General features: G+C 35.2%; 1 protein-coding gene across 2 annotated transcripts; it reads right to left on the bottom strand.

The window, feature by feature from the left end:
- Positions 1-6042: 6042 nt before the first annotated feature.
- Positions 6043-13345, bottom strand: LOC121740489. Of its 2 annotated transcripts, none has more exons than XM_042133191.1 (6): positions 13166-13345; positions 10648-10713; positions 10052-10141; positions 9460-9568; positions 7425-7472; positions 6043-6113 (listed from the first exon to the last, which is right to left on the bottom strand). In XM_042133191.1, exons 1-5 carry the CDS (start codon positions 13173-13175, stop codon positions 7439-7441), a joined length of 309 nt encoding a protein of 102 aa, XP_041989125.1. In that variant the 5' UTR covers positions 13176-13345; the 3' UTR covers positions 6043-6113; positions 7425-7438. The 2 variants fall into 2 exon arrangements, with proteins under 2 accessions (XP_041989125.1, XP_041989123.1); XM_042133189.1 differs by lacking the exon at positions 13166-13345 and adding an exon at positions 11151-11301.
- Positions 13346-17997: the final 4652 nt, after the last annotated feature.

Below are 17997 nucleotides of genomic sequence, written 5' to 3'. Positions count from 1 at the left end.
TACTGTAATAAAGATACCTCCTGAAGAGCGCGATAGCGTGGCACTTCGCCAGCTCGCGTCGTAATAAGCAATGCATATTTATAAAGGCTTTTGAAAGAATGTATGAATATAATTATTCGACTCTATTCATTCACTAAGAATTCGTTAGAAAATACACGAGAACTGGAGCGTACGAACATGAAAGAGTTGAATTTAAATGATAATAATTCATGATACTAAACAAATACCATAGTAGAGCTTCGAAATTTACATGCATAATATAATAATTATGTACCGTCAGAGTTTATTCATAGGTAGATGGAGAACTTACGTAATTTGGTCACGATATAATATAATACTATAACCCGACATTTAATTATATTACAAAACGACTAATATTGAATTGACATAAACCGACCAACTGATATTAGGTCCGTCACCTGCCTATGAATTTATTCGATAGTACGAAGATATTATTATGTTAAGGGCCTGTTTCACCACTTCCTGATAAGTACCGGATAGGATGTCCACAAATTATCTGACAGATTCTCTATACTCTATCTGTCAACTTAAGTGGTGGATAGCCTATCCGGTGCTTATCAGGAAGTGAAACAGGTATAACTATGGGTTTTGTCGTTAATTTTTATCAGCCTCTCCACGTTGGCTCATTATTGCCATCACAAAGGTATGGAAAGTCACATTCGTCCTTAATTGCCCGTTATCGACGATAATTGCGAATTCTATAGACAACAGCGCATATCCGCAATTCCATTCCTCAATCGTGGTAATTCATCATATTCTAATGTGAAGAAAAAATGCCGATACGAACAAAATTACTTCTTCTAGCTCCAACACCTGACATAACATATAGCTCAACTTACTAGCCATAGTTTCCAAAGACCGAATCTACTTTTTTCGCATCATTATTATGATCATAAAAAGTAATATGTCATAAAAGGTTTTTCTCGTCGTCAAATTTCATCCGATGACAAGAAAAGATTTTCTATTTTTCTGTTATTTGGAAGACATCTCATATTATCGAAAATAATCCCATTGTAGAGATTGTACTAACCACAACAATGTATTTTTCGTATCAGAAATACTTTTTGAGAGACTTTAGATAATGGGTTTTTGTTTGATTTTTGTTAAATCAACATTTTTTGTTTGCATTTTGATCAAAATGAATTGAAATGGAATATAAAATCCTACATTCCGTGCATAATCGTATCGTCAATAGTTAGGTATATGGCCGCTGCACTGTTAAGCATTTGTGCATTAACCCACATTTTTTGTTGAATTATGTAGGTATGCAGTTTTGTTCTAAATGATCCAAAGAGCATGACTGCATTCATAACTCAATTTGTGGGTTGATGTATCAAATATCATGATAAGCATAATATAATTATATGTACTTATAATTATATGCTTAACAGCGTCCATATAATTGTAGACATTTCCACGATTATATAATTATTGGCGCCTGTCCTCAATCATCTACCTATCTACGCGCTTTCTTCCATGGAATACTTTTAGGATAAAAACCCCAATTCAGAGGAAAATTGGGAGCAATTAGCGAAATACACGAAGACACGAGAGGCTCACAAAATCGTGGAAAAGCAGGCCATTTCACACTGGGATTATATTTTGTATATGAATTCCAAATTGTCATTTTCATGTTTTATCCGCCCAAACCTTTTCCCGCCTCATGGGGAAAACATCGGAAATCATTAAACACAACATTATTTTTTCAATAAAAATAAAGACCTTTATTTAGGTAAGTATTTTCACAACAAAACCCACATAAAAAAATTACAATCTTTTTCTTTCAACCGGAGCTTTTCATACGTTATTCTCATACGGTTGTTTATTTTTTTTATGAAAGAAGGGGGGAAACGAGCAAACGGGTCACCTGATGGAAAGCAACTTCCGTCGCCCCTGGACACTCGCAGCATCAGAAGAGCTGCAGGTGCCGGCCTTTTAAGAGGGAATAGGGTAATAGGGGAGGATAGGGATGGGAATTGGGCCTCCTGTAAACTCACTCACTCGGCGTGAAACAGCGCAAGCGCTGTTTCACGCCGGTTTTCTGTGAGACGGTGGTATTTCTCCGGTCGAGCCGGCCTATTCATGCCGAAGCATGGCTCTCCCACGTATAATATGATTATTTGTAAGACTGCATGTCCATAGCTTTTTAGACTTATTAGACAGATGGACTATTTATTGTATTTTAAACAATAAAACAATACTGTAGTTAATACCTACTACACTTAGGTAAATGCGCCTACATAATATTTCTCTACCAATACTAATGGTCACTATCAAGCGGGAATTCTACTTAATCTCAGTGTAAAAGGTTACTAACGTAGTCTATAATCAGATAGACGGAAATAAAATCAAATCTATGGAAGTGGGGATCTCCTGGGGATGGAATTACCGAGGTCTGGCACTCACCATATTACCCTATTTCACTTGATTACAACTTGCAACTCGAAGCTGGATTTTTTCAAGCATTTTTATTTTCCCGTCTCGGACAAATTGAATAGACACTAAGCATTTTGTTGATGTAACTTCTGTTCGGAGTTAGCTGGGATTTCTGATTGGCGAAGTTCAGTATTCATCAGAAATGTTCTGTGTGCTCGATTTTGTCGATTCGTTATTTAGTTCCACTTTGTAACAAGAGGAAGCAAAAGTAGGAGAAACATTTTTTTACGACCTAATAATGTTTGCAGCTTCCTTTATAGGTTGTGTCGGACTTCTGGTCCCTATAATAAAATTATGGTCTGATCAGGGGCGTAGCTACCGCCGTATCAACCGTATCAATTATACGGGGCCCCCGACCTACGGGCCCCCCCCCAGGTGCGTAAGCAAAAATTAATAAAACTTCATAATTTTTTTTTCAATTTCAGAAATGAGAAAAATAAGAAAAGTAATAATTTCTTTTTTCCCGAGTAAAGCGTGCTTTCAAATTTTAAGAACTTCTATGGGCCTGTCAGACCTGTCACTATTGTCTAATATCCATAGAGGCAGAAACTTAAGAACAACTAAAGTCATCATCAGCTATGAATGATATTAATGTTTGCCGAAAAAAGGCAAGGAGACTGGAGTGTTAATATATTATTTAATTTGAATTGTTTTTAAAAATGTGACAGATAGATAATAATTATGATGAATAAATATTTATTTTAATTTTATGCAAACATTTTTTCTTTTTTGAGAAATCTTTACCCTTCCTAAGGGCCCCCAAACAAATTTTTATACGGGGCCCCGCCAAGGGACGCTACGCCCCTGGGTCTGATGCTCAAGTGAAAAGGAAAATGGATTTTTAAAACTCGAAAAAAATACATATGTGTATTAATACGTACACATGGGCGTACCGAGGGGGGGCAGAGGGGGGCAGCTGCCCCCCCTGGATCATGTTGACGTCCCTACTAAGTATATTATCTACTACTTTATCTATAAAAATTAAAAATTAAGAATACGAATTTTTGCCATTTGTTTGCAATACAATATTTTTACCACAAAAAATTATATTTTTTTTAATTCTTTATAAACACCTAGCTTATAAAAAATCAGATTGCCCCCCCCCCCCTGGCCCAGAACCTGGGTAATTTGCCCCCCCCTGGCCAAGAACCTGGGTAATTTGCCCCCCCCTGGCCCAGAACCTGGGTACGCCCATGTACGTACATATTGAAGATTTAGATACCGACCAAGCATGATAATATCACAAGTGAGTACAAGTAATACCTACCAGATTTATCTAAAGAAACATAATATAGAATGTACTGTAACTTCTGGCTTCTGGGTTTCACAGAAGGGTAATAAATATTAAATGATATATACTTTTCATGCACTTCTTGCACTTTATTAATATATTATTTTGTTACAATTTTAATGTTTTACATGACCGGTTTCGACCTGAGGGACATGTTATCAAAAGTCGTGTAAAACCACAGTAAAGCATTAAAATTGTAACAAAATATATATTAATAAAGTACAAGAAGTGCATGAATTGTAAATTTTTAAGAAAAGTGTATAACTGTGAAACATAACAAAATTGCTTACGGTTGACGGTCATACGAGAAAATACAAACCTATTCAAATTAGCGACTTACTTACGTATATTTTAACTTTACAGTTACGCTGGCGCAGAAACTTCCTCTATAAAGGAAAATTATGTTTAGCAGGCGTTGCATTCGGCTGCTCGCTTATGCATTCCACCTTTAGACAATGTTAAGAACTTTATAGAGCTTTTCTTTAGCAGAACAAACTGGCGCTGTTTGATTTCTCTCGGAAATTCCCAGCCGGTCATGGCGAGCATTTATCAGCTTGTTCACGAAGTGAATTTGCAATAATAATGGAGTAATGTATTCCAGACACTTTCCTTAGCGTTTCCATGAAAAAATGTTAGTTCCTCGAACATAGCTGATTCTAGTTTTATTCAAATAATTTTCAGATCTCAGATATTCAATAATGAAGGTAATTACTAATTAGTATTAATTTTATTATACTAATATTATTATATTTAACCTAGATACGTACCCCATTCAAAAATACAATGCGATTACTCATCTATTTGTTTTTTTTTCGTCTGATACTACGAATAATAAAAACTATTCGTAGATCTGATATATTAAAAGGTTACTTAGACAAAGACAGCTAAATAATATATTTGCGTAAGCAGTAAAATATATTGTTTATAACTTAAAGGGTTTATACATTTTCATGTGTTCCTAGTGTAGATAATTATTGGCAACAATATCAGAAATACCGAAGCCACTAACAGCACCAAATATTTCTAATAATTCCCTCCGGTACCTAGGAATTTCGATACAATAAGAGCTAATCTAGACTCTAGCAACAGTAATTATTGAGCTAAGATTAAGAGCTAGTCCACACGGCGCGTTGCGCCAGCGTTGCATGGGCGCTGCGTCATCGCAGCGTTATTACGAAGCAGTCCGTCAACACCCCCCTCCCGCTTCGTCTCAGGGACTGCTGTCCGTCATATGTGCGATGCGCGCTGCTGGCACGACGCAGCGCATCGTGTGAACACCTTGGTTATTTGCATGTTTTTACTTACAAATAACCAAGGTTCACACGCAACGGCAGTGCTGCGTCGACGTAACGCTGTCGTAACGCGCCGTGTAGACTGGCTCTAAGTTACAGGCACTCTGTGGCACTATAATATTATATCGACTTCGTAGACTCATTAATAGAAACGACATTATTCGAATTCTCTTGGTTATATTATAGTACCTATATAAATATTAGTTTAACTTCAATGCTTCATAGAACTAGACGTTCTGTATTTTACGTGTGCGAGTATGAATTATGATATTCGCACATTATAAATACGAAAGTGTTATTTCTGTCTGTCTGTTTGTTACCTCTCCATGGCTGCGCTGAACAGATTTTGCTAAAATATACGGAGATACTTTGGGTCCCGGGAAAGGGCGATACTTTTTATCTCGAAAGAATGTACGGTTGCCGCGCATGCAAGTTTTGGGGCAACGGAGTTACTGGCGTCAACTAGCTGGTAATATTTATCATACTAAATTAAATTATGAAAATTAATTTATGAGAAAACAATAAAAGTTGTAGCTCCCTCAAATAACATACGAAAATTATAATAAACCGAATTTCCTCTCTATTCACATTAGAATTAAGTAAATAAAATACTGAACAAAATAAGTTTTTTATTAAACATATTTGTTTGACGTCTATTGTTTGTAAATTAATATTGAAATAAGCATTAAATACATTTTTCGTACGATTTTTTAAACAATATATCGGGGCATTGAGCATGTCCTTTGTCTGTGGCCCAATCAATTCCGTCTTTTCTCTCGTGGCCCGCCAGACCCCATTATTCTCGAAAGTGGGCCAGCACCTAATAGAATATTTTCTACTCAACTTCCCGTCAATTTCCAGCATTTTTTCGTATTATAATGTGTTCGAGAACGCCAGTAAACGAGGCTTTGCAACTTTATTTTTTGTAGTCGCTTTAGCTATGGGTAAATTAAACGCTATGCCAATGGAATATTTTTATTTAACAGATCTTATGTCTATTGGTGTTGATTACGAGTTAACGAATAAATATTTATATAGTATGGCATTCTGCTGTTCCTGATTTGTGGGTTAACCTGAAAATAAAGCCTTTTGTTAAATTCAATGACAAAAAAAACATCCAAAGGGTCGTTTTATACATGGTGTAACAAAACAAAGGATAATACTTTGCCCATACAAAAGTTAAAAAACTAAAGCCTTTTGTTAAATTCAATGACAAAAAGATATCCAAAGGGTCGTTTTATACATTGTGTAACAAAACGAAGGACTTTGCCCATGCAAAAGTTTAAAAAACTAAAGCCTTTTGTTAAATTCAATGACAAAAAAACATCCAAAGGGTCGTTTTATACATAGTGTAACAAAACGAAGGACTTTGCCCATACAAAAGTTTTAAAAAAAACTCTTGCAAGTTGTAGCGCTGCTGCTTCCACAGTGAAGTCTATACAAGAGACTCATACACAACCTAAAGTTTTTAGTTTTGTTACACCTTAACACCAAAGGGGGCTTGACAAGCGGCAAGCGATTGTCGTAAACGCCAACATTAGTATTCGCTAGCGAAGCGATAACTTATGTCAAATCGCATACATTTTGTTAGCGTTTACGATAATCGCTTGCCACTTGTCTACTAGGACTGAAGTGTTATTATTCTATGTTTTATCACATTCTGTATAATATTGTATGGCTAATTAAGTCACGAAAAGTATAATTAGGAAGCGCGCTATATTGTAAGGCTGTAAGCGACTGCCCCTTTATCTAAGGGTTGCATAAACTTAACAAGTTGTAGGGACGACCGCACCCATTCAGTTAGCCCTGTCTCGTAAAGATGTGCGTAAGACCCTTCAGGATCTCTAATATACCTACTTCACACTCGCTAGTTTATTTAGGGTCTCATTTCCTACAACAGGCCCGCCAAAATGTAGAGTACAAAAGTTTTCTTGTATAAACTATAAGAAAGTTTGCTTATAGTCAATAAATTCTAGTATTCGAACCCTATCAGTCATATTTATTATATCCACTAGATGATGCCCGCAACTCCGTTGCGCCAAAATTAGTTTATCGCGTGGGAACCGTACATTTCTCCGGGGCAAAAAGTATCCTATGTCCTTTCCCGGGACTCAAGGTATCTCCATGCCAAATTTCAGCAAAATCGGTTCTGCGGTTTGGGCGTGAAGAGATAACAGACAGACAGACAGACAGACAGACACACTTTCGCATTTATAATATTAGTATGGATTTGTTATTTTGTTATTTCCATCAAACCGTGTTAAACAGTTTATTACCAATTTTGTACGTACAGCGTTACCCCGTAAACAAGCTTGTTACGGATATAAAAACTTCGGGAATTATTAATCTCGTAAAAAGCAGAAACATAAACAAGCGGTAATTACCAGACGAATCCTCCTCACTTGCCGTACGGACAGAAATGCCCGGAATCCCTGTAATCATAAAACTTATTTAAGGGGCGAATACAACAAAAAATAAAACATCGTCCTTGTCCCTTTATTCTTACGCCCATCATTCATATTATTACTATGCAGATGAATAAAAACCACGCGGATTTGGCGCCAAAGTAGTTTTTTTTTAAATAAGCTCTTGTTAAATATACAAAATTTTGTCTCCGGTATTAGAATTTTATATTATGTTTTAAAATCTTGTTAATGCGCCGTTTTGGAAATAAATTGAAATTAGAAATCGATAAAATTTAAAATGTCGCACAGTCTCTCGCAAATACGATGTAGTTTGTAGACAGTAGAATCTATGTTTCAAAAATAAAACAATACGTGGCTTATTATCAAGTATAAAAATAATGTATAAAATCCATAATTTTGTTCTCTTAAATAAAAGTCTCTAATGAAAGTTTATGCACACGCGTAAAAGATATAAAAAAGAAAATTTCACATGTTGGATTTGTTTTTTAAGTTTTTATTTTTATTATTCGTTTTGCCGTTATAAAGTTTTTAATTCGAATTACCAGCCTCGTTTTCATACGGCGTAGGTGAATTTGCCCGCTCCAACTATTTTAATTAGGAACACTTCATAGCACTAATTAAGACTCGCTCGTGAAAAACATACACAGCAGCTTAAAGATTCTGAAATAAAAATTAAGAAACGCAATTTCAAAGTTTCGTCGACTTCTTAACGAGTTTATTTTACAAAACAACATAAGAGAAACTTATTTGGAAAATTCAGTAACATTGTATATTTTTAGTGAATATACAATTTAAATGCGTAATTAGTATGTACATTTTCGGGAATGTATATCTATCTATATATATATAAAACTCACAGGTGACTGACTGACATGGTGATCTATCAACGCACAGCCTAAACCACTGGACCGATCGGGCTGAAACTTGGCATACAGGTCGATGATATGACGTAGGCATCCGCTAAGAAAGGATTTTGATCAATTCTACCTCCAAGGGGTTAAAATAGGGGATGAAAGTTTGTATATAATAATACTTCTTAACGCGAGCGAAGCCGCGGGCAAAAGCTCGTTTAAGCATAAAATATATCAGTAGACATATTAGAATATGAAAAGAAATGTCGAAAAAGCTTTGGTCCTAAACAAACAGTGTTTTGTGAGAAACACGTCGACTCGCGTCTGAACTTTGACTAAGATGACAGGGTCAGAGAAACAAACTGTGAGCCTGGCCAGGACGTATAAATTATCGCTTTTTTAATGGAAGCACCGACCACCAAATGTCATAAGTCGAATTCGAGTTGCTAGCCAAACATTGTTGGACGTTGGACGAAAAAGTTGTTCGTCTTTTTATGACTGAAAAGAAGGGATCACCGATCAGCCCTACCACCATAATACCTGCAATCCGTGTTATGTAGTCAAAGTCTGTACAATATACTGCACTGCTTCGATTTGGATATCGGGAATTGTTTGGGAATTGTACATTGTTTCTGACGGTCAACTTTTACATATTAATTATATATTATCATGTCATGACTAACGTTTACGAGTGGATTCTAAATCCTTTAAACATAATACTTCAATATATTCAATGCTACAGCTTACCTACTGTACTTGCACATAATTATAATTATTATTTTATACAAATATTAACTATAGTCTGTCAAGAAAGTGAAGAAATTGAAAAGTGGCAACATCGTAGTGTCATCCCTTTCAAATCAATCTAAGAAAATGGGGCACTACGATGTTGCCACTTTTTAATTTCTTCACTTTCTTGACGGACTATACAGCAACTTTGTTTACAGTTGTAAGACATTTTTCCGTGTCGAAAACCATCCTTTGTCTTTTCCCAAGACTCAAAAAAAATGTTTGGAGAATTCAAGCTTTATGAAAAATAGTCCTCAGTTATGGCGCGAAACGGAAAACAGACGCACCTTTGCATTTTACATTTATCAGTGTCGATTATGAATAACTTAACTCTTGTTCACGTTGACACTTACATTATAGGACTCGCTTCATGTTTGCTCAGCATGAGCTGTGACAAGCCAGCCTTGGAGGTTCTCTTGCCACGTGACTTGTTCACTATATAATCCTTATTTATCATATGATCTGCAATTTTAAAATAATTATGAAAATATTACTTCTAAGCGAAGGCAAGCAGTTTAACATAATTAGGTCAAAACGTTGGCAGTCATCCAATTATTGGCACCTTAGGTTTTTGTTACAATTAGGTACTATACTCCACTCGGGCTAACTTGTCGCTAGCGGTCATTGACTCCCTGTCAAAAACTTGTCATTTCCCATATAAAACCACGATTGACAATATCTGACACTACATTGTCAATCGCGGTTTATATGGAAAATGACAAGTTTTTGACAGGGAGTCAACGACCGCTAGCGACAAGTTAGCCCGAGTCTCCACTCGGGTTAACTTGTCGCTAGCGGTCGTTGTCGTATAGGAATGCCAATAGTAATAATCCTGTAATGAACTCTTACAGTGTATAATATTAAATTGGGCGTACGCATATGAGATAACTCAATAAGATTGATTATAAAAAAATATTGTAAAATAACATTTTTTTTTTTACTTACTCTTGAAAATATTTTCTGTTCTTTTCGTGTGCTCCTGCGCCAGCACTGGCAACACCCGTGGGTACATTGGTAGCGGCGTGCGATAAAAATCTGAAAAAGGCAAAAGCCATAAAAAATTATAAGATTTTGCCAGGAACTTTGTTTAACTACTACAGTATTTTTTTCGTAGAGATTATAATGTTGTATTGTATAATTAAGTTATGATTAGGATATTATAGCATTCAAACTTAAAATACTATGTTGGTGTAGGACACAAGCAAAATAATTACCTAATAGTGTATTAAATATAACCTAAACCTAAAGTTTTCTGATATAATTAGGAACGTTTAGCATCAGCTTTAAAACAATAAAATAAAATGATTAAAGTACCAGTAAAATAAAATTTAGTTTCATAAATTGCGGTATATTATGTCAAATTTAGTTTAGATGTGGAGTATGGGACCGGTTTTGTTATCGACGAAATTTTTTATTGACAGCAAATATGATTATAAAATTACACTGCGGTCTATAGAGTTTGAGTCCGGCTTTTAACGGCACAAAAACTGTTTGGTGCCAAGAGGTAACACATACTTGGACTTGCTGAAATGAAAACTTACACAAGACTCGGTCTTCCACTTCCGGGTAATCTTCAAAGCCTTCGTCGTAACGCGCACGAATATAATCTGAGGGGGTTGTTGAAATGTTAATAAAGTTATTAAAATATGTAGAATTACATTAGCTAACTCTGTAATCTTATATTATATCTTTAAACGAGCAATTCTTGTATATAAGTATATAGATAGTTATTTTATATCTAGGAATCGGTTCCAACGATTTTCACGAAATTTAGTATAGGTATAGAGGGTTTCGGGGGCGATAAATCGATCTAGCTAGGAATCATTTTTAGAAAATGTCATTTTATTCGTGTTTTGTCGAATACCGAGCAAAGCTCGGTCAAATAGCTAGTTAACAATGAATCGAACTGTACAACAGAGGACACAGAAAATACTTTCTGTGGGGACACTTCACTTGTTTACATCAACCACACGTACATAGAGTTATTATAATTTTATTTATAGCACTAAATTGTTACTTGCATCTAATGTTAACCATCAATTACCTTTGTAAAAGTTAAAACCGTCCCTGCCCACGTCCGTACATCGCGCAGTACAAATTACCAGAGATATAATTATTATAAATGATTCCCTCATTTTGGATCACGAATTATTATGACTGGCAGGTTCGGTAAGACTGAAAAGGTATAGTCACAGTTTTCTATTTATATAGGCGGGAAGACGCTACTTTTCTGCGTAGGCTGCGTAGTGGAGTTGTGCACCAGTCTTAGGTTCTATTCTAATCAAAATTTTAGAAAAGATATTTTTTTGTGCCGTGCTTACATATTACACTTTTTTTTTAATACACATTCTTTTAATACTACACATTTTTCTACTAAGTGCACACAAAATTTCATTATGATTTTTGTAATTAAGTTACGTATTTTTTTTTCTATTAGATATATTTAGAGTAGGTATTATTCTTACGTCACTATTTTGTATACCAACCCATACCAGTTGGTAGACCAAAAACTATTGTATAAAAATAGTGTATCAACCTAATACGTTCCTGTAACAATCCTACTTATTAATATAATATTATATTATATTTAATTAAAAATCTAATTAAGTTTCTTGTGAGCGGTCCGTTCATAAATAGTAGGTAATTATTTGAAATGAAATCTACAAAAGTTAATTAAGAGCTTCGAATTCATTAGCCTTTGATTTTAAGCGTTCCGTTTTACTGTTTTTGGCTTTCGACGGTTATACCCTAGTATTGGAGTCGTATTGTTCTAGCAATATAAAGTCTCATAAAAATCAATTATTTTCGTTACGAACGTACAGTTTTATATATACATTTTATTCACTAGTAAATGCTTTAGCTAGTGAAAACAAATGAACTAATAATAAAACACGATCAATAAGTTATTGAAGTAGAGCAAAAGTTATTATTTCAATACTTATCTAACTTATCTGCACATACTATGGCAAAATAAGAACTGTCGAACTTGCATTTCATCGAATCCAAGTAAAAATAGTACTACAAAAATAGTAAAGCTACCTGGGGGCTGCAAATGAGTCGGGGACCACTTGGACAGGACAATGCGCGCGACAGCACAGCGGGAAAACGCCTACCACTCGTAACTTATGTCACTGACAAGTGCGCGACCTGGCTTAATAGATACAAAATGTCAGATAAAAATAAACCTTTTGAATAAACCGTGCAGCTGACGTATTGACGGTGGAATATGTATAAACGAGCAAAATGCTAGTGCGCGCCTATCCGTTTTACAAATTTAGAAGCGACTTCTCACAGGTTATTCCGTACTAATATTATAAATGTGAAAGTGTGTATATCTGTCTGTCGGTCTGGTACCTCTTCACGCCACAACTATTGAACCGATTTTGCTGAAATTTGGTATGGAAATTTCGCATCAACTACTTAGTCTTGTTGATTGCCATTTTGATAAAAATATCTAGGTATACCTCGTTAAGTGTAAACTGTGTAAATATGTCATATACTTAGTGTAAACGTGGCCATATGGCCTACATGTAAAACGCCTGAAAGTTTGTCAATATGTCGTCGCTCACTCAACGCTCACTCACAGTCGATAACCTAAACTGAGTGTCTCTTCAATGTAAGGGTTGTTAGGTTCGGATATCTGCTAACCTAGCTTGAATCGTAAATACGTTTAAAAAATATTTATTTATTAATTACTAGCTGTCCCGGCGTACTTCGTGTCACTTTAAAACATTCCCTGGACTTCTTAGAATATTTTAAGACTAAAATTAGCCCAATCCGTTTAGCCGTTTCCGAGTTTTAGCATTACTAACACAATCATTGAAAATCCATTTTATATATATAGATTATATTTGAATGTGTCATCAACAAAAAAAACAGTTCTGCAGCTTCATCACTCATTTCGCTCAGTCCGGTAGACACAAACATTCATCTAGTTAAAAAAGTTGACTGATCGCTTTTAAAAACGACAAACAAAACAAACGAACCGGACAGAGTCGAGCGGCCACAATGGAAGATCATTAAAAATGCAGGTGAATTAAAAAAACAATCATTACCTACCTTCGAGCATTCAATCCTTCAAATGCGCAGCGATGTACTTCGACAATTACCATTTAAAGGGAACCCTGGATTCGTAATTTGGAGTACATTTTCCTCGCATCGACGTCGTAACGGGGGTCTATTTACGCTGGGTGTTTTTATACCACGACTGCTCTCTGTATTACAGTGCAAGCCATGGCGTTCATTTGCTGAGAGCCTACGCCTCAAGTGTCACAAAAATCCAGCTACATTCGTTACGTTTCATGTCAAAGTGCCGACATGTAAATAACGTGCAAAAAATCGGCCAAGTATGAGTCGGACTCGCGCACGAAGGGTTCCGTTCTGTTATTGAGCGAAAGTTGCCAAAAAATTGTGTTTTTATATGGGAGCTCCTCCTAAATATTTATTTTATTTTAATTCTATAATTAGTTTTTTTATAATTAGTTTTATAATTAGTTAAAATACAAATATTGTGAGTCGGTATCTCAAGTGTGGAGTGCCTACCTGCTACCAATATTGATTACGAGCAAAAAAGGCCAAAAAAATCACGTTTGTTGTATGTTCACCCTTAAATATTTTATTTTGGTTTTCGTATTTGTTGTTACAATAACGGCACCAGAAATACACAATCTGTGAAAATTTCAGATATCTAGCTATAGCGGTTCTTGAGTTACAGCCTGAAGACAGACGGACAGACATCGAAGTCTCAGTAATAGGGTCCCGTTTATACCCTTTGGAACCCTAAAAAGTAAAGACCGACCTGCTCTTAGCCTTAGGTACACGTATTATGTTTTAAGGTTAGTTTTAGTAAATTAATTATTGTACTTACTTTTAAATTAAATTATTGTTGATCCTAAAAACAGTTTTTATGCACGGTTAAGCCTAAAAACTTGTAGGCTCAATTAATCAAAACGGGGATTAATTTTTTAATGTGGACTGATGATTGCAAACTTAATTCTATTCTAGAAATTTCACTTAGTATCACAATAACAATATTGCCTTACCATGTAGTCAATAGGAAATACGGGAATTTCGTGTATTTGCAATTACCGACACGTATTAGACGTGCCTGTGTCTGAGCCAGCAATCAGATACCATTCCTACGGCTTGAGTATTCAGAGAGCAAACTCGTGCTATCAAGTATCAACATCGCACTAATCAATGTCAACACACTAAATTACCTACTAGGAACTAAAGACTAGGAATAAGTACGTATATAGGTAATATACTTACCTACCTACTTAGATACTCCTAGTGGCTAGTCATGGCACCAACTCTGTGCTTAAAATATTGCTAAGAATCTATTAGATACGAAGCCTCGAATTGATATAGTTAAAGTACCTCTATAAACTATAGTGAGATGAGATGAAAGCTAATAATAAGCGCTTATTTTAAATAATGTAGAGCAAACTGTTGCACGTAAGCTGAACAGAAATTATCGGTCACACTGGTGCAGGTAAGCTGAACAGAAGTTGTAACTTGTAGTAAAGTTAATACTACTGTTACAACAGAACAGCATACGCATTATCTGTACCTACAATTAGATAACATGTACGGTACAGCTATCAGGGGGGTGAGCCAAAATGTTTTCGTTTTCGCTTCGTTATAGAATCGCCGATGAATGGAATAATTGACATAAGCGTTCGTTAATATGACGTTGACGTTCGACTCGTCTTATGTCAATTCCATACATTTTGATCGGCGATTCTATAACGAAGCGAAAACGAAACATTTTCGTTTTCGCTTCGTTATAGAATCGCCGATGATAATGTATGGAATTGACATAAGCGTTCGTTAATATGACGTTGACGTTCAACTCGTCTTATGTCAATTCCATACATTTTGATCGGCGATTCTATAACGAAGCGAAAACGAAAATGTTTCGGCTAAATGGCCAGAACAGTTTTCGTAGGCGCTTGGACGATTTTCGTAGACATCTACAAAGTTTGCGTAGACACCTGCACGATTTTCGTAGACATCTACAAAGTTTGCGTAGACACCTGCACGATTTTCGTAGACATCTACAAAGTTTGCGTAGACATTCTACACAAATTTCGTAGACATCCGCACAGTTTTCGTAAACATCTTCACTTTTTGATTACATACCATTTTTTTAAACTAGACTATATAGATAACTAGCTATCCCGGCAAACGTTGTCTTGCCATAAAATGGTTTTCCTGCTTTTCTCTTGAAGTTTTTTCTGTTTTGTTTTTCTATAGACCTCATGGAGCCAGAGACCTTTCCAACGAATGCAAAACCGTGAAAATCGGTTCGTGCGTTCTGGAGTTATAGAGTCAGGAAGAAAAACCGACTTATTGTTATGTATTAAATTAAATTATTAATTAAGTACTAATTTACTAACAAGAGTCTAAAAAAACGTTATTTAAACAAATAAAAAACTAAAAACTACCATATTAGATTAGGAGCTACGAAAACCCTCATTCGTGATCCCTTTCAATTATCGCGATACTTTTGGCGGGCTTAAATCAATTAGTGCTGACAGGTCTTGCCGCGCTGTAACGGAAAGTAATGCACCATTTCTGTCCGCTGTATCGGGCTTTACGAGCCCGACGTGACGATTCAACCGGTACTTAGGACCAATGTTTCTCAACCAGAGACCACCACTCACCAGTGGTCCGCAAAAGCTTAAATGGTCATAGGTTTAAATAAAAATTAATTGTGTTAAATAATTTAAAAAAATAGAACATAGAGCAAAACTTACACTCAGGTATATTAAAAATCTGCTGATTTCTCTGTGTGTTAACTCCTATTATCTTTTTATTAATATTTCAGTTATATAAAATTATTATTAAGTAGTTATTATTTCAATTATTTATCATTATGTCTATCTGTCTATAATTATTTAGTTTAAAGTGGTCCTTTATTTTGAAAAGGTTGTGAGCCCCTGTGAACCCCTTACGTAGACAAATAAACCAGGGCCAGTAGAAGTTAAAGCTAACTCTGAAATAAATATTATTTAATTTCAGACTTATAAACTATGGAAATGAAAATGATACATGAATAAAAATCTTGAAAGACATTTTAATCGAAGCCGTGATGTAGTTAGTTGTTTATATTACGTATTTTGATGTCAGTAGCGAATAATGCTTAGGTTAGGACTTTTTTTAATGCTCGACAATGTTTATTTCTCTAAAACCGCCTCATCAAGTCGGCGGACGCTTCTGCAGACGTGAAGAGGACTAAGGGCCAACGCTAAAACACGGGCGGATGCGGACGCGGGCGCACGAGCGGGCATCTGTCGCGTGCGCCCATCTCATTTAGCGCTGCTAGTATATTTTTTATGTCGAGCGTGCACAGTAGTGCTAAGTAGATTACCATGGATTATTTACTAATTTATTATTTGGCAAAAAGACGTCAACGGAAACAACGTCGATTGTGAAAAGCGTGCGCCCGCGCCGTGTGCCCGCCCGTCCGTCGAACGTGTTACAGTCCGTCGCCCGCGTCCGCGCTCCGTCGCACGCGCCTGCGCTGCCCATACTATTTTTCATTATACACACGCGAGCGTGCGCCCGCGCGAGTTTTAGCGTTGGTCCTTAAAAATATATCCACAGCCGAACATAGAACCTCCTCCTTTTTGAAGTCGGGTAAAATGACAAATGATGTTTGTAAAACACATAGAGTTGCAATAACCCGACGATTGCCCACTTTTTGCAGGATTGCTGTACTGTAAAAATATATGTATTCAAAAACTTTAGGGGCTTCAAAATGATAAGACAATGTTCCGCATACATACTTTATTAACGTACAAAATATCTCTCTCTAAACAATATTATGAAATAATATAAAAAGTACATCACTATAATCTGTAAATACAACGCAAATACGTCACATTTTAATAAATATAGCAAGATTCCTAAATAAGATCATTTTTATTAAAGCTTAAAAATACAAAAGCCAAAATCTCTAAGTATTCTGTTGCTAACGTTATGAAATTACATTTTTTATTAATGAATGTATAAAAGTAACAAAAAGTCAATCCTTTTGCAACATATTTCTTAACTGGCACCATCTAGTAAGGTACCAAGAAAATTTTAATACAATTCCAGGCATCTGTCAACTTGAATACCAAAAACGGCAAGTTAAGAGTATAATATCAATAATAATTACGTTTTTAAATATAAATAATACTAACAAATATAAAACACTCGATTAAATACTATTTTAATAATACTTATTAGAAATAGCTTTTATTAAAGAAGGTAAACAAATTTTATTCAAATTCATAGGCAATTATAAAATACATAATTATAGCGTGAACAAGTAGTTATTTATAATAATAATACGTAATATTATAGAAAATGGCAGTGCAATACATAGTAATAATTCCATAAGTTGAGATCTAGTAAAATTATTTTTATTGTCTAGCATAAAAGGCTTGCAAAGGAATACAAAGGCAATGTTACTTAATTTAGATATTAGTAATATTCTTAGTATACCTTAAAATAGTGTTAGCACAAATAAAACCTTTACTTACTAGATTTTAGTGGACATTGTGTAGTGGCAGAAATATTTAGATCAGTGTTTAATACAATTTTAACAATAAGTTAGGTACTGCTCTGAGTCAGTCGGTACGACATTTATTTTCATTATTTTACAACAAATTATTCTATGAGTAATAGATTTTAAAATAATACAGATTGTTAACAGTTTGAGACTCATTATTAATTATTGGAGCTGTACTTAAAACAATTATAAAAGTCTTTTTTATATGTTAGTAAAGAGAGGCAGTTCAAATGCAAATGTTTTCGAGGGTATTTCGGAATGTGTCAAATGTCAACGTCAAATTGATTTATCATGGCGGGAAAATCTCTGTATACCTAACTAGATTAGC

Source organism: Aricia agestis, chromosome 3 (assembly GCF_905147365.1).
Source record: "Aricia agestis chromosome 3, ilAriAges1.1, whole genome shotgun sequence".
Taxonomy (NCBI): domain Eukaryota; kingdom Metazoa; phylum Arthropoda; class Insecta; order Lepidoptera; family Lycaenidae; genus Aricia; species Aricia agestis.
The sequence above is the reverse complement of the archived record's forward strand: the minus strand, read 5'-3'. Positions and strand labels throughout refer to the sequence as shown.

Bases quoted from the DNA above. Each gene is read 5' to 3' on its own strand.
- LOC121740489 (XM_042133189.1), bottom strand. From the start codon at position 11,241: ATGAGGGAATCATTTATAATAATTATATCTCTGGTAATTTGTACTGCG. The intron at 10,714-11,150 runs GTAATTGATGGT...CAACCCCCTCAG, and splicing joins CGGTTTTAACTTTTACAAAG to ATTATATTCGTGCGCGTTAC. The intron at 7,473-9,459 runs GTAAGTGTCAAC...TTATGATTACAG, and splicing joins CATGAAGCGAGTCCTATAAT to GGATTCCGGGCATTTCTGTC.